Source organism: Thalia democratica, chromosome 1 (genome assembly GCF_965202585.1).
Source record: "Thalia democratica chromosome 1, ktThaDemo2.hap1.1, whole genome shotgun sequence".
Taxonomy (NCBI): domain Eukaryota; kingdom Metazoa; phylum Chordata; class Thaliacea; order Salpida; family Salpidae; genus Thalia; species Thalia democratica.
This window is the reverse complement of record NC_139165.1, coordinates 28,889,310-28,911,881: the sequence shown is the minus strand read 5'-3', so window position 1 is coordinate 28,911,881 and position 22,572 is coordinate 28,889,310. Positions and strand designations below refer to the sequence as shown.

Below are 22,572 nucleotides of genomic sequence, written 5' to 3'. Positions count from 1 at the left end.
AATCTCACATCTTTGTACGCTAACCGTACGAAGACCAGATACATGAACATTGTAGTTTAAAAATATCAAGGAATTTTCTATACAGAATTTTACTAAACACTAATATATAGCTATTAGGGTGAAAATATTTATAACTAGATGTTTTTCCATCAGAAACATAGAAGTTATCCAAACTCCAATATAGTTAGCCAATATCCAAACTGAAAAAAAAAACAGCAATGTTTGCTTAATTTATATGTTAAAAACACTCAAAGTTGTATACAGGAATAATAAATTAATGTTCATCAATAAAAAATGGATGCTAAAAGTAAAACTAAAAATTTCCTTTGGAATATAATAGTTTAATATTTTAACTCTTACATAGTATAGGACTTTTCAAGCATAAAAAGAGCTGATTTACTCACAATTTCCAACCGCAAAAATTCAAACCAAATCAATTTCAAAAAACACCAATCTATTCCCATTTTAATCAATTACCATCCAAAAAAATTTTATCTCAAAAAATACCACTTGACTTTTTATTTCTTTTGATTATCTATTTACAACTTGTTTTTCAAGGCTATCACTGTTACCTGTAACCTTTACTTTTGGTCGACATTAATACTTAAATATTTGTTAATTTGTTTAAATAACTATACGTATGTACAATATTTGTATTTATATTTTCTTATATGCTATTTTTAAGGGAGATAAATAAAATATTTGTTTTGTACTTAATCTTGTTTAAAGTCAGAAACAATAAAAAAAATTACTAAAAGTTGTCTGAGAATAGATGTACAGTAATACTCTGCGAATCTATGCGTTTTTGTTTAGTTTTGTATTTTAAAATTATAAAAAAAATATACTTTAAATTATAACTTTGAAAACCTTAAAATGTTTAAAGGAACAATTTAGAAAAATATATATATACATATTTATAGCAATTACTATTTAAAGAAACTTTTTATGTATTTAACATTGTCTTTTCAAAAGAAGGTAGCCATTGCAGCTCCAAACTAAATACTATATACAGCTTGATTGAAAACTAATTAAGTAAACAAGTGAGAAAGTCCCCAAACTGTTTCTGGTAGAATGCATTATCAAATAACAACCAATTTAGTACACAAATTTCTATCTTGCTAAGTTATGTTTTCTCATTTATTTACTCACTTTTACTATAGACGCAACAGACTTTGTAAAAAGCAGTGTAAAAAGTTTTAGAAAATCCCCGTCAGTAACTTCAGTCCTACTGCCAGGGACTTTTTATTATTTTTAATTTTGCTTTTACTAAGTCTGGAACGCAACTTGTGTAGATTTGCGAGATATTGTTGTACTATTAAAGTAAATAAATAAAAGCAAATTGTACTTCAGTAATAGTATCATTTTTTTTTAATTTGAACATAAGTTATAAAAAAATTCTCTAACAGACGGAGCAATGACGATAATTGAATTGCTCAGATATTATGAGCATGAAGTCAAACTCTAAAATACCGGATGTAAAAACTACATAAAAGTTAAGCTTTCTTGGAACTTTTAATTTAGTTAGTTTGTTTTTAAATGCATAAATATTTCCATTTTGTTTCATGCTAAACTTTGCTATGAAAGATATCATGTATCTCTAGTTTCTTTTAAGCATAAAAGTTTTTTTTATCGATATATTTTTTCTACTATTTTTTAGTTACAAACTTTTTGTAATAAGTATATGCTAATATCAGGGCAGTCGCAAAATCTGGAACCATAAATTTAAAAAACTAAGGTTAAAAAAATTAAAAAGTCTGGAAATTTAAAAACATTGAAAAACAATAGAAAAACTTGGAATTTAAAAAATATCTTTAAAAAACCAGAAATTCTTAACAATTTTAGATTTTATGTAGTGGAAATTTTTTTACACAAAAAACTTATCATAAGATTTATCAAATTTTACCAGCCTCAAAATTTTTCTATTAAAAAACACAGTTAAAGTAGGTTTACAGTACCTTTTCAATGTTGTTTTACTACTCAACACATTTTTTGACCTTAAACATAATTTTAAACTAAAAAAGTCCGAAAACGTTTCTTTGTAAACACCTGGAAGAAATTTCTTAAAAACCTGTTGCGACCCTTTATTACGAAATAGTTTATAATCTAGAAACCAGCATTATTTATTGGTGTTAATCTTTTATGACTTTAAAAATTTAATTTGAAAGATTAGAGGTATATTTTTTGCTTAGATTAATATCAAATTAATAAATTATAAGTCTTTTCTAAAATTATATAATCAGTTTAGAAGCAAATTTTTTCCACAAAAAAAAATTAATAGTTTAAATTGATAATATTATGATTAATGTTAAGATGTATAAAATACTTAATATATCAATACATTTCAGTGTTTTTCAAGATTTTTTTTCAAAATATTCCCTTTAAAAAAATTAAACAAGCAATGGTCCCCTTCAATACGATTTCTCAAAAAAATACCATTTAAACCGTTCAAGACCTTTTTTTTGGTCATCGTCATTAAGTCAAAATATCTAATGTAAGTTTCAAAGTATGGCTTTGTTGCTTACATTTTACGGCTTGTGGCACCCTAAGTTTTTTATTTTTTCATAATATCTAGTATAAGTTTCAAAACTTCTATTAAAAACGCCTAATACTTCTTTTTTTTGCTTTTCCTCATCAACTCCAGAATATCTAGTGTAAGTTTCAAATCATGACCTCATGGCCCCCTTGTGGCTCCTCTACTGCTCATGGTCCCCAAGGGGGCCACTTGGCCCAGCTTTGGAAACCCCAATCTAGTTATTCTTTAATTTATTTACTTAGTAAAAAAATAATAACTTGTTCAATAAAAGTTTGAAAAGTAGTCAGTAATCAAAAAAAAATATTATTTTTAACACAAATAAATCAACTGTAAAGTCAAAAACATAATAGTTACAGACTACACTGGTTACTCAGACTAATAAATAGATAAATAAACTTATAGCAGTTTATGATAGATTAACATTTAACTTTTTTTTAATGTAGACTCATTCGGGGGAGCTTTTATAACTTTACAGTTAATTGTTAGAATAATATTTTTCTTAAAAGTGTTTTTTAAAGATGGCAATGGTCTATCAGAAATTTCTTGTCGTGAGGTATTTTATAGTTTAAAAATATACGCTCAAAACTAATGAAACTTTTTTTGATAAGATTAGAGATTGAGTTTTAGTAAAAAATTGTTTTTATTAACTATTTTAGTACAAATTTGTTTAAATTATTTTATTTAATCTTGCAATAGTATAAAGTTTTTAATTAGCGCGGCTGTTAAAAGATAACAAATACTGAATAAAAACATTTTTTCTAAATCTACCAGTTTACTAGATAATTTAGCAACCTTCATATTAAATCTTATGTTTTTTCTTAATCTTTTATAGTGTTTAAGCTTGATGTTTAACAATTGTTTTTTTTTGTTTTTAACTGTTTTTAATTGTTAAGTATTAATTAAAGTATGATAATTAAGGCTAGTTTCGTTAAACTCAAATGGCTTTTTTTGTTTCAATTAGTAACAACCCTTTTACTACAAGTAAGGACTTTTGATGTTAGCTCTAAATCTTAAAAGTGTTTCCGTTTGAGATTTTAAATACCTAGTTTTACTACTTTAAGCTCACATACTAGAAATTTTTTTACAGTTTAATCAGACCATGTTGTACACAAAAAAAAAACATACTTAATACATAAGTTTAAATGTACAAATTACAGCTATAAGTCTTTATAATTATTTTGTTTGTAAAACTTAAGTTTGTTTGTTGTATGACTAAAAAATGTATAAAAGGAAAAATATACTGCTTTAAATTGAAGAATGATGATACATATATTTAGTATACAAAATTATAATTATCTATACATAATTTAATATCATAAACAATAAGTAAAAACAAAACAATTTAGAATTATGGCTGCCTATGATTAATTAAAGTTTCAAAAAATTATTTAAAGATGTCAGAATACCTTAAATAAGTTATTTTATAGTTTTGTATAAAAAGTTACAAAATAATTGGTTTTTAGCTAAATTTTTTAATTTCATCTATGGCAAATTGAAAAACTTACTGTGTGATAGTACAAAGCTAACAAATTTTTCAATTAAAGTTTGTTGTAAATGATAGTGTTCAATGATAAAAGCACTCAACATAAAGAACTTTAACAAGAAAACTTTAATAAATTTTGAGGTTATGTAATTCACTACTTTACCTCTGAATTTTATATCAATTTACGTGCAATTTAACCTTATGCACAATATAGCAAATATTTGTTCTATATCTATTTAAATATGTAAACTGCAAATTAAATTCAAATTAAAAAAAAATTGTTATATTAGATAGCAATAAAAAATTTTTTGACAACTATTTATTGTTAAATTACATTATAAAGAAAATTAATACATTAGAAAAATCTAAACGAATTAGTTGTTTTTAAATATGAAAAGGTTAGCAAATATTCTTCGTGGTAACAAAATGTTACTTCTCATCCGTAAGTTAAACTAGGTTTAACCTAATACCATGCAACTTTTCGCTTTCATAATTTTCGCTGTTTTTAAGTATATAATGTTTTTTGCGTGTATAAAAAAATAAAACTAATTTTATTTTTCTTTACTAAATAAGTTTCCTTTATAAATTAAAATTTATCAAAAAAATTATTGTTTATTTAAATAATACTTTATTACCTTGAAAATTTTGTAATTAATGTTATAAGATATAGATTATATACTTAACAAGTAAAATAATTATAACATTTATGTATTAAGTTAATTATATTATTATTTTCAAAACAATATAGACAACACTTATAACAAAAATATATACATACTTAAAGTAACTTTTTTTTTTGCTTTATTAGAACAAACAATCTTATTCACACTAGTAGTAATATTAATGTATATGAGCTATTGATTATATATAATATTTTTGTAAACGTAAATTATGTCGCATTTTAAAGCGATATACTCGGCTGTAGGATATAAATTATGTATAATAAATTTTAATGTCAGATACTTTAAAAAACTTCTAAAGGGGATTTTTCTTACTTTGAAAAAATGTCAGGCGAAATTGATCTCAGTCAGGCTAAATGAAAAAAATTTCGCGCACGAACCCTGAGCATTATATACAGGGTTGCCAAAATAACTTGAGACCTGGATATACCTTGAGTTTGATTTAGTCAAAAAAAATGTTAATGAAAACTGTAAATTAAATATAGATTAACAAACACTTACTATATAAAAAGCAATGAAACATTTTTGACCAACCAATTATGCAAAAATTGCTTTAAAAAAATTTAATTAATTAAAAAAATTTAAACGAATTAATTGTTTTTAAATTTGAAAATGTTTGCAAATACTCTTTGTGGTAACAAAATTTTACTTCTAATCCATAAGTGAAACTGGGTTTAACCTAATACCAAGCAATTTTTCTGCTGTTTTAAGTTAATAATGTTTTTGTGTGTATAAAAAGTAACTAATTTAATATTTTTTACTTCATTAGTTTCCTTTATTAGTTAAAATTTAACAAAAACATTATTGTATTTTAAATATTACTTTCTTACCTTAAAAATTTGTTATTAATGTAATAAGATATAGATTATTATACTAAAAAATTAAAATAATTATAACATTATTTGTAAAATGCTTGTTATAATATTATTTTCACAACAATATAGACAGCATTTAGAAACAAAAATGTATACATACTTAAAGTAACTTTTTGTTTTGCTTTATTAGAATATACAGTCAAATTCACAATAGTAGTGATATTAATGTGTATGAACAATTGGTTTTATGTAGTATTTTTATAAACGTAAATTATGTCGCATTTTAAAGCGATATACTCGGCTGTAGGAAATAAATTATGTATAATAAGTTTTAATGTCAGATACTTTAAAAAACATTTCACAAGAACCTTTAATTCTTTAAATTTCCGCCACTTATAAATAAATAAATATAAATATTTGAAAACATTAACTTTTTATAAAATCACCCATATTAGGTAAACACTTTTTTTACTTAAGTAGAGCTTTTAAGTGCTATTTTTAGTAAATTAAATAGACGTAAAGTATATTTTTCTTTTGTAGAAATATTTGTTATAAACAGTGTTGTTTTCTGCCTATATATAGAATTTTAAAACATTTTTTTGTATATACTTTTGAGGATATAGACAATTTTTGGTTCATAAAAAAACATGCACTTGAAATTTGTATGATATTTAAAAAAAAAATAATGCTCCACTAGAGTATTTTATTTAATTTACTACTTTTATTTAACAATTTCTTTATTTTTTTCAATATGTAATTATTTAATTAGCATCTACGTGTGTAATTATTTGTATTACTACAAATGATTGCTTGATTTACTGAAATAAATATTTATTAACATGTAACAGTTTAGTTTTTTGTTTAGATTTTCATCCATGAATAAGCTTTTAAAAAACATTATAGATAAGTAAGGTTGTTGTGTGCAGTTTATTACTTTTTTATATTTATAAGATCGCAATTTTTGCCACTGAAACCAGGTTGTAAATAAAATATTTGAATTGAATATCTTTATTTAACTATAATCTACAAAAGTTAATATACTTATTACATCATAGTTATGTTTGATACGGGTTATATTAGTAGAAAAGTTGTAAAAAGAGATACAATTTTGAAACACAACATTTTTAAAATTTCAATTATTACTTACTTCAATTTCACAGCTCCGTTAAAGTGTGTTAATCCGTTAACATATAGAAACATGTGTTAGTTTAACAAAAGAAGGATACTGTATTGTTTGTTATCATTATAAATTCCAGTGAACTTGTTTCGCTAGGATCTTTTAACAAATTATAAATTTATATTTTAAATAGTTATTTTGTAAAATCTCAATTTTCTGCTTAAAACTAGTATTAATGTACTAATACATTTTTGTACTAACTTTGAATTTTTTAGTTTTAAATGTTAAACCTGAACATTAAAACCTAGACAATTTATTTAAATCCCACTAGAGAAAAGATAAACAAATACATATATTACTAAAAACTTATACCTTAAGATACTAACATTGACAAGAGGAAAAGAAAAAAAATTAAAAGTTGTCAAAGTATATATAACGAATTTCAAATAAAATATACAGCTATGAAGTGTAACTTAAAAGTACAATTAATAATCTATAAACAATATTATGAGTCAACTATTAAAAAAATATTTAGTTTTTAACTCAAGCTTTAGTTATACAGCTTTAGCTATTTATAGTATTGCAGAAGCGACCAATTAGATGTTTGGAAAGGCAAAATTTATGTTCGTATTATCAATCATCGCGTTATTCTTTATCTCTTAGCTTTTTATTTATGCTTTTAACAACATAAATTGAATTATGAAAAAAATTATCATTGTGGGAGTGTTTATTAGTTTCTTTTACAGCTGACAAAACGGAGGTTGATTACTTGAAAGGGGATACGATGAAGTTTGACGTCACGTTTTCAGCTAAGCAGTTTCTTCTTGCTATACGGTTTGTTACGTTAGTACTTTTAATCTGTATCCATAAATTATTTTTAAACAATGATGTTTTAATCTTAGTACTATTTTAATGTTATCTATATTTTCAAACACTTTAATAGCATATTTTTTCGCTTTTAAACTTAGATTTATAAATGTGGTACACAAACAGCCTTGATCATTATATGATCTGAGTGTTTTCTACAATTGCTTAACAATTTTTAAAATGTACTTTGTTCCGTATTTTAATACAATATGATCAGCTATAGAAAATTAATGGTTGTTTTTTATTTAAATCGCAGAAATATTTAATTTTTTTTTAAATTAGGTTGTATTGAAATTTAGAATGTATGCTGTTTAATTTTTTACCTGTACGAAGTTTAGCTGTATGTACACTTATTTAACTATTTTGCAATGATTTTTTTTAACAAAATCACTTATGATTATCAAAATAACTTACTTTTATGAGCTTTTTAGTTTATTTTCAGTTAATATAAGTTATAGAAAACAGAGTAGAAATCTTTTAAATTTTTATACCATGTGGCAAAACTTTCAAAAAATCTATATAAAAAAAGTTTCTAAACACTGATGAAAGATTTTGTTTGTTTTTACTTTAACTATTATCCATACATAGTTGTTACAACACTTGCTAATAAAAATCTAGCAACTATGTTTAATAAAAAAAAATTACCTTTTGTAACAACAAAATAATATGTAGTTTTTTTTTTATCATTTTTTACATAGTAAACTTTTTTCTTTAGTCCAAAAATAAATTAATCGTTTGTATACCGGGTTTAAACAAATCAAAAAATCCAAAAATACTGCAAATTTTTAATAAATTAATTTAAAGTAGCTGACATCTTAAAATACTGCTGCAGTGTTTTAGATAAAAATATTTACATAAAGATTACAATTTTTTTTTTTTAACATTTATTAACAAGTAAGTTATTACTAAAAAAATACAGAAAATGTTAAAAATTAAAACACACAACTTACTCATTATAAAAAAATTATTTAGTTACTAAATATATATGTAAACATAAAACAAAAAAGTTTATCAATAAAAATTTTCGGTAATTTAGGACATTAAAGGAGCATAATGGATAAACAAACTAAAATCATAAACTATCCTAAAAAAAATATATAAAAATTTTTAAAAGAAAGAGCACGTTTAAAGTTAGAAGATACCTTGTAGTATAAAATTTTGAAAACAATTTTAGTAGTTAAACTTTATTTTTTAAGTTCTTAACTTTGTTTTTATTTTATATAAGTTTTTATATTAATACCTTTCGGCTATTTCATATATTAGGAAGTTAATTTTGTCAGTTATCAAATCTTGCGTTTAATATTAGGATTAGTTTTTTTTTTTAATTTAGTAATTTGAATTTTAACAGTAAATTTACATTTAAAATATTTACTGAGCAAACAGAACACTTTAAGTAAATATTTTTTCTAACATTATATCTATACTTGACAATAGTTTTATGCTGTAAGCTAGTTTTATTTTTAGCAAAAACAAAACAATTTATAGTTTGTTTATATTTTCTTTTTTAAGTTGATAACGTTTATAAAGGGTTTAAAAAAAGAAAGATATGGCCATTATTAAGCGATTTTGGTAAGCTAAGGAGTAATATGAGAAAACAGATTTAAAAATCTGGGTAGTCATAGAATTATTATTTTGAATATTGCTATTTTTCTAACTTTAGCTTGGTATTAAATTTTTGACTCTTAGTTTAAATTTCTACCAAATATTCATTAGTAACACTAAACAAAAAGAATAACTTAATTGCTGTCAAAAATATGATTATATGAAAGTACAAGTGACCTTGTTACATTAAATTAAGTACAAATAAGTAGCAGTATACATAGTTTAATTAAAACAACGTCAAAATTATAAAGTGCTTGAAAAACACTTAAACTTCTTTGAAGTTAAAATTTATTCTACAATTTAAGATTTTTTTTGTCGAGCAATTAGTTTTAAAATGCGACATATCTTTACTTTAAAAATTTATCTAATGCTTAACAATTTTTAGTTTAAGAGGTTGCATTAAAGACATGGTTTTCTAAAAAACTTTTTTTTCTGTATAGAGCCCATCATTATTATTAACATCAAACCTCAAAAAAACAAAAGCATAGAAAAAAATCTTTTATAATTAACAGGATCAATAAGTTAAATTAACCGCAACACTCCGACAAGCATCTGCAGACGTGACTAACAAATCTGAACCACAGCAAACAAATATGCCGCTAAACTGCAATATTGTCATCAACGCTGCTTGTAAAACAATTGCTATCTGAAGATTATTCACTACTCAACATAAACAAGTTTGTTTTATTTTTAATATTTTACTAGTATAGATTATTCAGCACTAAATGCTAACAACTTTGTATTTTATTTAGGTATTATGCTTAATTCAAACACAAAAAGAACGGTACTTGTTTATATAATTAACTATATAGTGGTAACCTTTTTCTAAAAGTAAACTACATTATTTAAAAACAAAACAATATTAAAATATTAACAGAAAACCAAACAACACAAGCAAATCAGTCGTACCAACTCAAACGGAAAATAGTGAAAATAAAGTAAAATCTCATACCTCCTTTTTAAATAAGAAATTCTTAAGCGCAGGTGGTTAAAGCAAGTTCTCTTGCAAAAGTTATAACATGTTAACAACTATTTATATATGTGGTGTAATTTCATTCATTAATATTAAAATTTTTACTTACTTAATTACTTGAAAAAATTTAATTTAACTAAAGTTAATACTACATGAATTCAAAAGTTTCACTAACCAATTAGATTTTTTTATGTATTTTTCTTTACATTGTTTCCAGAGAAGATTCATTAATTGATCAAATTAATATTTTTAATACAACTTTTTTACAGGATTCTTGCCACCTTAGAATAATGCCTAACAACTAAAACCACCAAAACAACAACCAACACCCTGAAAACATGATGCCCCCTCACTACATAGAGATGCCCCCGCAACCAATGATGTGGATAGGCCCTCCAACATGGGAAGTAACATGAGGATGAGAATGGGTTCCCCACCCCTGTTACCCTTCGGCCTCAACGGGTTAGTTGTTTTGGTATTATGCGTTTACCAAATGCTTAAAGTTTAATGTGTTTAAAAGTCTAATTAATTAGTTATATAACTTGTCAGGATATTAAAAATATATTTTACTTAGAAAAGATCAATGCTATAAAACCTTTGGGATACCTTTAAACAAAAATTTATAACAAATTTTAATAACAAAAAATGTAAAAAATTAACTATGTTTTAGTTTAGATGTATGAAATTGTAAAAAAAAAACTGTTACTTTTTTGCCTTGGCTAAATTTTTATATATATACTTGTAATTGGCAACAAAAATACAAAGGTATTAGAATTTAAGCTTAGACATGCAATAGACTAGTCGTACTCAAAAATGTTTTATTTTGAAACGCTGACAAATCTTCTATTGGCTATCTAAATACTAGGATTACTTTGGCTCGAATAGCTTTTTTTTGCGATTTAAAAATAAAATGTTCAAACTTTATGTCAAATTATTTACCTTATCTTTCAAGCTAACTTATATATTTTTTTACTATGGAGTACGCTTCTTTGCCTTTAATTTAAAAAGACCATTTAACTTGGGTTTAAATTAAGTAGATTGGCCCCTTTAAAAAATTAACTTTGTTTCTTTTTTTATTACTTATTTTAGCTTTTCTCTAAAAATAAATTAAGAACATTTGTCTTTAACTTAGTAATTAAATCAAGTATTATATAATGGAAATAGTTTTTTTAAGATATCCCCAAATATTCCCAAGTAAAACTTTCAAAATATTATAATTCATCATGGCTGTACTGCAAATATATTATATTTTTCAAATAACTTTTTCTTCAATGATCTTATTTAATTAAGTTTTATATTAAAAAACATTAGTTTATCCATTTTGTTTTATATGACCTATCCATGTTTTACAAAATATTACATAATTCGAAGGATTTCTGGCTCAAGTGCTATGAATTTATGTAAAACTTGAATAGGTCACATAACAAAAAACATTTGCAAAAATTAAAAATTCCCTTAAATAAAACTTGTCAAAAAAAATATGAGAAATAAAAATTCTTTGAAAAATTATAGAATATAATTGCAGTAAAGCGATGATAAATTTAAATATTTTGGAAAGTTTTATTTTGGAATATTTGGAGATATATAAAAAAAATAAAAAAAAAATAAAATATTTCCACCATAAAAAATAAAGTTTAATAAGTAAGCTAACAATTTTTTTTTTGGAGAAAACCTTAAATAAAAAAAAAAAAATTTAATTTTAAAATGGCCACCTACTAATTTCAAGCCCGAATCAAATGGATTTTTTCTAATTTAAATGCAAAGGAACGTTATCTAGAGAAAAAAAAAATCAGTTGGCTTTAACAATAAAGAAAATAATTTTACCTAAAGTTTAGACATTTTTAAACATTTGCAAAAAAGCTAACGAGCCAAAGTTAACCTCATATTCTAAATTATAAAAGTATTTCATCAAGTAATCATTGTAAATGCGATAAAAACGTTGATGATAAAATTATGGTTTTTGCGACAATAAGTTCAAATAACATGCAGAATTTTAATTAAAATGTATATACTTTTATGAAAATTTAATATAAGTTTAATTTTTAAATTCAAGTTATTTTAAATATTCTGAGCAAACCATGTTTGCAAAGCACAGAACAACTAGAATATATAAATCAAACATAAATTGTTTATATTTTATCACTTTCATATATTTACATATAGGGAGAATTCAGTTTTAAGAACTTTTTTATTGTTATCTAGTACTTGTATGAATGATTTGTATCAAACACAAAGTTTAAATTTGTTATAATGATTGTTTATAACACACTGCGATTAACATATCTAAAACTTTATTAACTTTAATATCACTTAATATTTATCAGGGTTGTCGTAAGTCTTTTGAACTTTTTTTAAATTTTAACTATATTTATTTTCAAAATATAAAATTTTTCTGTATTTTTTATAGTCGTGTTAATATTTAAAAATATTAGTAGAAAAAAAAAATTACAGGTATTTTTGTTTGACAGTATTTTTCAGCCATAAATAACTTTTTTTTATCAAATAGCAAAACATTATCTAGTTCTACTTCTACTTTTTTAATTAACAGTGCTAATTTTGTATCTACAGTAATTATAGTGTCTTTTAATTGCTGTATTGAATCTTTTTATTTATTTTTAAATATATCGTCAACCTAAATATTTTTTACAAACATTTTCAAATGATATTAATACAAAAACTTTTTTATTTATATCATTTTGCTTATATATAATATAGATTGTTATAACATTTTAGTTATAGTTTTTAAAAAAGCTAGAGTAAATTGAAAATATTTTACACCCTAAATATAATTTTTATTCAATTAAACGCCGTTTAACTTGATTTCTAAACTTATGCAACTTAAAAATAGTGTGAACATAATTTATGTCGCATTTTAGCACACAATGCTCGATTTAAGCATTATAAATTTTACTAAAAAATGCCTGTAAGACTTGATGATTTTTTAAATCAATTTTTGTTTTCGAAATTATTTTAAATTAAATTGTGGATAGTCCTATTTATTTGTACCTAAATTATTGTCTCAAAATTTTATCAGCATTTGTTAATATTATTTTGTACAACTAATAAATTATTAGTAGAAAGTTTTAATTTAGATTCCTATAATAGATTTGCCACATTTTTAGAATATGATATGTTTGAATACTGAACAAGATATTGCATTATTTATGTGAAACATAGAAATTTAGTAATGTAGTCTTACCAGTTGAAATATAGAAATATGAATCTTGTTATATCAAAATTTAAACACATTTATTCTGTATATTGTTTTTAATTAACTTTAAATCAATAAATTTATCAAACAAATAACCTTTTAAACACATTAAATAAGGGTTGCAGAAAAATAAACAAAATATCGTAAAAAGTTCCTTAGTTTTTTTATTAAATTAGAATTAGTTAAGACAATAATTAGACATAAAATAGATACCAAACATAAATTTAGCACAAAAACACTTTTATTAAAAGTTTTTTAGTGTAGAATTCTAGTTAAAATAAACAAAACAAGAAAGGAAAATGAAAAAATAAAGTTATACACTTGTAACTAAATCTAACAAAAACATTTTAAGATACAAATATAAGTATATAAGAAAACAAAAAAAAAATTGTCGTCCAACCAATAAAGAGGTAGTATACTTAAGCTTCAGTCTGATTTGCGTGTTTACTGAGTCAACAAGAATAATATTTTTTCATTTAATTTTTACTTTTAAGTATTTATTTTCGCTAAACTATTAGTATGTTTGTTTGGGTAAGGTGGATTTGAGTAAGTTGTAGTTATAAAACCTAAAGCTTTAAAAAACCTTGATGACTCAGGAAATCTGCAAATCAGACTGACCTTTAGTGTACTTTCCTTATTTAAAATCAAAATATTAAGAACACAATAATACTAAAAAAAATCTAAAGACTTCGTTTAGCCAATTTAATTAAAAATAAGACCCTAAGAGTGCATAACGCAAAATAAACATTTTAGTTAGATGATGCCTTGTTGTTGATAAAGTAAAGTAAATCATTTTTTTTTATTTTTAATAGTCATTTGATCATTAAAAATAATCTCAAATAAATTTACTTTTTTTGTTTGTTTGTATCTTAAGTATAACTATAACTTTGAGCAGTAATTATTTTGAGTTATTCAAACTAAATGCTAAACATTTTCTAAGTTTTACAACTTTCCATTGTTATTACGTTCATAATATTTCGTTTTATACATCTAAATATAATCAATCATTATGCTTTTCTACATCAATTTAATTTATTTGTTTACTTCAATACTATTTTCCTACCTCTTTTTATTGCAATTAATTAAGTAAAATTTAAATGAACTTAATAAATTAACTGTATGGTTGCTTAATCAGCACAAAATTTTATTAGGTAATTGTCTTAAAATCAGATAAAAAAAATTAAGATTGTCTAAAGTTTATAGTAAAATATATAAAATTTTATTTTAAACTAGCTACTATCATTTAGAGCGAAGAATGAAGTCCTGGGAAATCTTCAGGTGGAGGGAGAGTAACATTATAGAGTTTTAACAGAATTTTATTCCTTATGTGGTACGTTACTTTTACAAATATGTACTTACATATTACGATCAGCTTTTAAAGTTGATTAAAGTAAACTTTTGCACTTTTATAAGGTTATCTTTACGCATTTAAATCTAACTTGTTTTAACTTTAAAGTTTGTATATCCATAAACGCTATTTATAATAGGGTTTAAGATTAAAAATAGTTAAATATTATGTTTACTTTGTACTAAATATAGTTCAATGTTAAATGCCATAAATATTTTTTTGCAATAAAACAGTGTGAAAATACATTTACAGTGAGCTCTCATATGCCATAAAGTACCATACGGATTTATCACTGAAGGACAAACAATCTTAATCACATTATATGAACCAAATGTTGTCGAAGATTTATGACTAAGTTGCTCTCCTTTGACAGGTTTTCTGCTTCAATGGTTTGTTGTGTTTAATATATATATATAGCATACTAATATTCTTAAACAAATTATTTTGTAATAAAGGTAAAATTTAACTTAAGATTTATTGGTCATTTATGATATACTATATTTAGAATAAGTGTATTTTTTTTCAAGTTTATGTTTTAAAAAAGTATGAAAAACAGCTATGACCAAAACAAGATCAAAAAGAGAAAAAAATATATTATTTAAAGTTACCAACCTCTATCATAGTTTAACTATATACATTAATCAATTTTTTTTCTATAAAGATATAAGCAAAACTACAGATTTTTATCAAAAAGTCATTATTTTATGTTTTTTTTATTCCGTACAACTTATTAAATCAAGCTAGAAATATTTAATACTTTGATGTATTAATTATAAGTTTGCCAGAGTTCAAAAAATTATAATCTATGACTATTAAATTAGCTATTTTTTCGTTAGTTAAAATAAAATAGAATAAATTTTTGATCACTTGGAGGTTAATTTAGTTAACTTATACTTAGCTTATCAAAAAAATTAAATTATTACTTTGAAATTAAAATGTTCTTTAAAAGTTGAACAATTTGCAATTAAAATTCAATTAGCTTACAGTATAAAACTTTGTAAATTTCGAAATATTAAACAAAAGTATTTACATAAAGCGACCGACTTATATTTTAATTTAAAAACAGGCTATTAAAAACAAATAATAAAGAAATAGTTAAAAAAAGTAGTACTAACAGTTTACTAACTGAAAAAAAAGTATTTCTTAATAAATGCACAGGAGTACTAAAAATGTTTAAAAAAATCAAAATTATATAAAGTATAAAAAAGCAAAAGAAACCAATCAAAAAATAGATTATAAAGGAAATTAAACTAAAACAAGAAAAAATTCAAAAACCCAATATACTGATATAAAATCAAATAAAATTGACAAACAAATAATGATAATTATATTCCAAGCTAGAAATACTTTTTTGTTTATAAATGAAAGTGTTTGAATGAGTGTTTAGAATTTTAATTGATTATTATGTAAGTTATAAATTAATCTTTTTATCCTAAAATTTACTTTCATACTTCTAGCTATCTTATTAATTTAGTAACAAAATTAGTTTTTTTATGTCAATAAATTTGTGTTTTCGATATTATTATTTACATTATTTATTTGATTTCTAACAATTGTTTAGAGAATTAAAAAACGTTAACAAGTATTAATTATAGTATTTAATTGTCAGAGTAGTTTTAAACTTCCAAGTTAGTTTGAGTTTTACTAAATGCTAAACATTACTTACTTCCTTATTTTCTATTGTTATTAAGTTAATAATGTTAAATTTGTATACCAATAAATAAAGTGATTTAATTTTCCTTTTTTACATTCATTTCCTACGATTGTCAAACAGGTAGTTGTTTTATTAGATATTACAATTTTATTTCTATAGGTTTTATTTTTAATTACTAAAGCAATAGAACATAGTACTAAAGATGTAAAACAGTTATACATTTATGTACAAAGTATTTTTTTACACTTTTATAAATAATTTTAAAAACGAAGTCGTTTTAAACATTTTACACATGTTATTATTAATATCGAACCAAGTTAAATAAAATCTGAGAAATTTTGTGAAAACTACTTATTTTAAGGAAATAAAAATAAATTAAACTAATCTTAAAAAAGCTTACTTTTGTTCCTTGTTAGTTGTACATGACGATACTAATGAAATAAACTTTTACTGTTTAAAAAATGAAATTTTAGTAAAATATATATAAATCAAATAAAGAAACATCAAGGATCACCCATTTTTGAAACATAATAAGGTAGTAAGGTTTAGCAACATAAACATTTTTTATACTTTAAGTAAACGACATTTGTTGCAACTAAGCAAACTTGACTGCTTTTTGATGTTAATTTTACAAAAAAAAAGTTTACGTCGCATTTTAAAGCCATGTTTTTGGCTCTAAAAATTAAATATTGTTTCAGTAAACATAATGGTATACACGCGTAAAAATCATGTTTTTTTAAGTATTTAAAAACTAGTTATTTTTCCGAGTTTTATTCGCAAATTAGATACATACATAATTGTAAAAACTTTTTTTCTTAAAAATAAACAATTATACATAATAATTTTATTAAAGTATTTTTTATGAGTGTGAAGTAGATATAATTCTATTTTAGATGTCAAATAACAATAGACTTTTTTTTTATAAAATTTTACTATTGCTAAGTTTTTTTTTATTTACTTAGTAGTTTAATAAGTTTATTAATTGCAAACACTTTTTAATTTATATAATTTTTGCATTGAAAATGATAAATTCTTAGTGTATAACTTTTGAAATGCTTCGTATTTTTGTGCTTCATTAAACCATTTTTTATTTATTTATTTATTGTATTTTTTTTAACTTGTGGTAAAAATTTGTCATATTATAACTACAATTTATCTATTTTAGAAATTTATTTTAAATTATTCAGAATAATATTTGGCTATTTAATTTTAATAATTATCATTGCACCTTTTTCTTAAGATCTAAAAACGTTGTTTCCTTTTTAGAATAAACCTGAAAATATCAAGTGAAATTTGAAATCTTTGTTCTACTTAAATTCTTTAAACATTTGTTTTTGCTCTAAATTGTAAATTTGTGAGCACTTATTGCAGTGGACTTCACAGTGCTTAAAAACTTCTTACTAAACTTGTTTAAAAATAATCTAAGGACTAAGTTCAAACTTTTTTTTTTGTTCTTTTCATCACAAACCCCACTACGGTTTATGTATCATCAATGATCACTCATTACTAGTCGTCAGTCCCTTGTTGTTTAAAATCTCAAACTTGCCTCTTTCGTCCTTAGCTAGTTATTTTGCCTCCTCAAATTACTCAAATCGCCCATTTTGAAAAAAAGTTAATTTCAAGTTTTTTCACCTATAGTTTTCAAAAAACAGTTTAGTAAATTTAATAAACCTATACATAAATGTTTGTTACCTTTTCTTTTTTAATAAAAATGCACTATCTTTACATAAGTACAACATAAATAAACAATGTTTTATATAAATAATAATTAATAAAAAAAAACTTTTCTTATTAAACTACTATTGTTGTTTTATTTTATTTTTTCTTATTCTTTATAATTAACGTAAAATTTATAAATTTAAACACATGTAATTTTAAAAATTGCTAGGTTAAGAAAACACTTAAAAACTCAATCTTTATTCAACATTATAGCACTATAAAACCTTAATTGTGTTTTACAAATCATACACTAACTATATATCTTTGTATAAATACAACATAAATAAACTACCTTTAGATGACACCCGAGCAGCTGCATAACTGGCGGTGGGATTGACGGGAGGAAATCGACACCATGTTCTAAGACGGCTACAAGGTCCTGCAGCCGCCCGCCAGCTACCAGCCCGCGACTCCCACCCCACTGATCGGCCCCGGAACTGAACTTCACATGCAGACCGAGGGAGGAGGTTGTTGCTGCAGGTATTGTAGATTTCGGTTTTAAAATATTGGTTTAGCTAATTGGATATTGCATTTGTTAAACTTTAATTTTATTTTTGTTGTTGGTAATTTTAGAGTACTAAGAGAATGAGTACTTCAAAAAAGTACTTAAGCGTATCAGAGTTAAGTAAAATAAACCTATAGTTTCATATATCGGTTTAAGTGCATTAGTTTTATACATATTAATTGGTGATTTTAAAATACTTATAAAACACTTAATTTTAAAGGACTAGCTGACCAGCCCAGTGGCAACTTGCCTCTACCTCAAGCCCGACGACATCCAGTACTTCAAGGAGTTGCTGACGGACGTCGACGAGGATAAGCTGTCTCCGGAGGAAGCCAAAGAGAGGAGAGTCATGAAGCTGCTGCTGAGGATAAAGAACGGCACGCCTCCGATGCGAAAGAGCGCGCTGAGGCAGGTCACGGACAAGGCGAGGGAGTTGGGATCCGGTCCCCTATTCAACCAGATCCTTCCCCTATTGATGTCGCCCACCTTGGAAGATCAGGAGCGCCACTTGCTCGTAAAAGTTCGTTGCCTCGGTTCTTAGTTTTTTTTTTCTTTTAAACATATATCTTACATATGAGTTATCTACATTAGGCTTTAAGGAACTTGGTAAAACATCCTATTATAAGAATACAGTGTTGAGTTTTACAATACACACAATGTGTGTAATAATACAATACAGTTTACTTTAAAGCTTTTTGGTAGTTTTAAATATCAGCACTAATTTTACGCAGGTCATAGACATTGTCTTGTACTAGCTGAACGATCTGGTGCGGCCCTACGTGCACAAGATCCTCGTGGCCATCGAACCGCTGCTGATCGACGAAGATTACTCGCTCGCGTTAAAGGCAGGGTGATAATTTCCAACCTGGTCAAGGCCGCCGGACTGGCCACTGTGACTTCCGTGATGAGACCTGACATCGACAATATGGACGAGTCAGTTTCATTTGCTTGTTTTTTTTATCAGTAGAATTTATTTAGAAATAATATATCTTTTTTTAATACATAAGTAGCCAGCTTTAACTATCACCTAACCTAGAAACGCATACGTATAAAATTATGTGAATTCATTTTTTTTCCGCTAGGGTTGTTCAAATTTGGATAAAATTGAATTCAGTTGTTTGTTGACTTTTATTAATTTATTGTTGTTTTGTTGCCTCAGTAAAATATCGTTTACAGGGTTGTCACACGGTCAGGAAAAGTCAGGAAAAATTAATAAAAAAAGACAAAAGTCAAGAAATTTGACTAAATTAAAAAAAAGGTCAGATTTTCTCAGATTAATTTACAAAATTCCTTACTTTCCAAAGCCTTCAAATAGTAAAATGTTAATTAAAAATCTTTTAAAGTCAGACTAAAATTGCAAAACTTTTCTAGAAATTTACAAAATTATTTAATTTCCAATGCCTTCACCTGATTTAAATTAATAAAAAATCCTTCATAAAACTGCAAAATTTTACTATTAACTTATTGAACAACTAGCTTACTTGAAAAAGCAGTTTTTTAGGCTTATTAGTATTGATGATCTATGGCAAGAACACTTCCATAGTGAAACTGTGACAAATACACAAAATTTTCTTGCATTTCTTTAGTTATGTGATATCTCTTATGAAGCTATTTTTGACATTGTACCAGAGTACCCAGCCTGTTGTTGATTTTATGCATGAGAACATTTCGTTCTTGGTAATTGAATTGATGTGCATCATTATGAAAGACGTGGTAGTTACGAACCTCAGCTTAACCAGTTATTAAAGGTTGAGTTAAATGATCAAACTTACCTATAACTTGTTGCCCTTGATTTTTGTTATGGTGCAACCAATTTGCTTGCAAATTTGAGGAAAAAAAGGCCTAGTTGAAGAACAAAAGGTATTAAATTTCAACAAAAAATATAGATTATTTGTTCTAAAAGCGGTTAAAAATCTCTAGAGCAGAATAGCTATTCGAAGTACATTTGTAAAAAAATATGTCATGTCTAAATCCGCATAGCTTTGAAAAATTAAGAGTCACAATTGTTTGTTAAAATGTTTTGCAAACATTGTACACTCTTTAACATAGTCAAAAATGTGCTTCAACTCTGAAGGTGATGAGAGCATTTAACAATTTAGAACTTTGGTAAAAGGTTTAATGAATGCATTAAAGTTCAAGAGCTTCAAGCAAAAGGAAGATTTCTTGGACCAGTTCTATTTTGAAACATAAAAATTTCCTGCCAAATCTTCTCTAGGAAAGTTATTGCAACCATTATTTGTGTTGCAAAATGACCAGGCTGAGGTCGAACTAGATTAAGTATTAACAAGGCTCTGCTTGAAAAAACTATCACATTCAGAAGAAGAGTTAAAGATTATATGTATGCATACAAACTAGAACTACATCAAGTTAAGAAATACAAGTATTTTGCTGATGGAGTTGTTTATTGCAAACACATCAATTATACACAGATGGTTCAAGTAATGTAATGGAAGTTAGATAATTGAATTTATCAAAAAAACTGTTGTTTTAACCTGTATAAAATAAGACTGGAAGATTTATATAGTTTCAAGTGTTTGATTATGTATTTTAGAATAAGTTTAACTTAACAGTTTAGATTTAGAAATGTCAGAAAAATTATAGTTGAAAGTCAGGAAAAGTCAGGAAATTTTTCTCAGCTTGATCTGTGGCAACCATACATACATACTGTCTTTTTATAAATATTGTTTTTTTTAATATGTTAGAATTATATATTTAATATTTTGTTTAAGCATAATAGATAAATGTTTATATACTTATTAACACTATGACATCATCAGTTAAGATAAAAGTGTTTTTGTTATAAAAGATGTATAAACTAAAAACAAATTCGTATTACTGGCTAGCTTAAAGTTCAAAGAAACTCAAGCTTAATAAATATTTTAGGTTTTAATTTAAACTAAGTTTAATTTAATATTTTTTCAAATCGTAGATTAAATATATTGACTTATTTTTTTTTCTTTTAAGAAATCCATTTGTTGTGTTTTAATTCATTTCGATAATTCAATTTGATTAAAAAAAATCATTTTGCTAGTTTTATCTTAAAATCAAGACTTAATCACACTAATAGAGTAGAACTCAGACTTATTGTCAAACAATCAGGCTGACTTTTTTGTTGAAAAGAATGACAACCAAATATATGTCAGTTTTTTAAAAATCTCCTAAAAAAATTCGTGAAATAAGTGAAACTTATTTAAATCCCATTAAACATACAATGAGTTTAATTATTTTTTGACTAAAACTTACGTAAAAAAATAGTTATTTGTAATAATAGTTTTTGAATTTTAAGATTTCTGTTTTGATATGTGTGTTAGCCAAAAATAGATAAAATAAAGCTTTTTATCTTATAGAGCTTTTAAAAATTAGAATATAAGAGTTTAATTTTTCTTATCTAAAGGAAAACTTTATTTTTCTTAGGTTACACTCTAGCAATTCATAATTTATTAAATATTTATTTTACTTTTTTGTTCAACACAATACTGAATGTAATTTTCATTGTTCAAGGTTCTTCTCAATAATTTTAAATTACTTTTAGGATTTTGCAACCAAGATGTCTGTGATAAAGAAGCTTAAGAACTCTTCAGTAACATAAGTTTCCGTCAACACGAGAATACTAATAAGAATCAACACTATGGATATACATCAATATAACATATAATATCCATCAATAACAATACTTTACTAAAATTTTTTTATTCCTGTGTTTTTTTTTTGTGTTTTTTTTTTACTTAATAACTTTCGTTACACAACCAATGACAAAGTTTTTACCACAATGTTTATTGACGTTAATTCTGTATAAATTTATTACATTCCGAATTTTAGTGGGGATAATAAATTTGCTTTTGGTTTAGTTTACATATGTACCTATGTATTGCCTTCTTTTTTGAAGACAACTTTAAGGATTTCGGTAAAATTATGAGGTCTATAACTTAATTAAAGTACATATGATTATAAAATCAAGAAGAAATATGTAAAAGAATGATAGTAAATAAGTTTTTAAAAATCTCATTAAAACAACAAATTGTTTCAAAGAGTAAATTAGCATATTTTTTTTTTCCAAAATGAAGT

The 22,572-nt window shown here is 24.3% G+C and overlaps 1 protein-coding gene across 1 annotated transcript; it reads left to right on the top strand.

The window, feature by feature from the left end:
• The first annotated feature begins 10,408 nt into the window (after positions 1-10,408).
• Positions 10,409-22,250, top strand: LOC145835009 (uncharacterized). Its single transcript, XM_082942542.1, has 5 exons — positions 10,409-10,477; positions 18,388-18,469; positions 18,836-19,027; positions 19,239-19,440; positions 22,040-22,250. Exons 1-5 carry the CDS (start codon positions 10,409-10,411, stop codon positions 22,062-22,064), a joined length of 570 nt encoding a protein of 189 aa, XP_082798668.1. The 3' UTR covers positions 22,065-22,250.
• Positions 22,251-22,572: the final 322 nt, after the last annotated feature.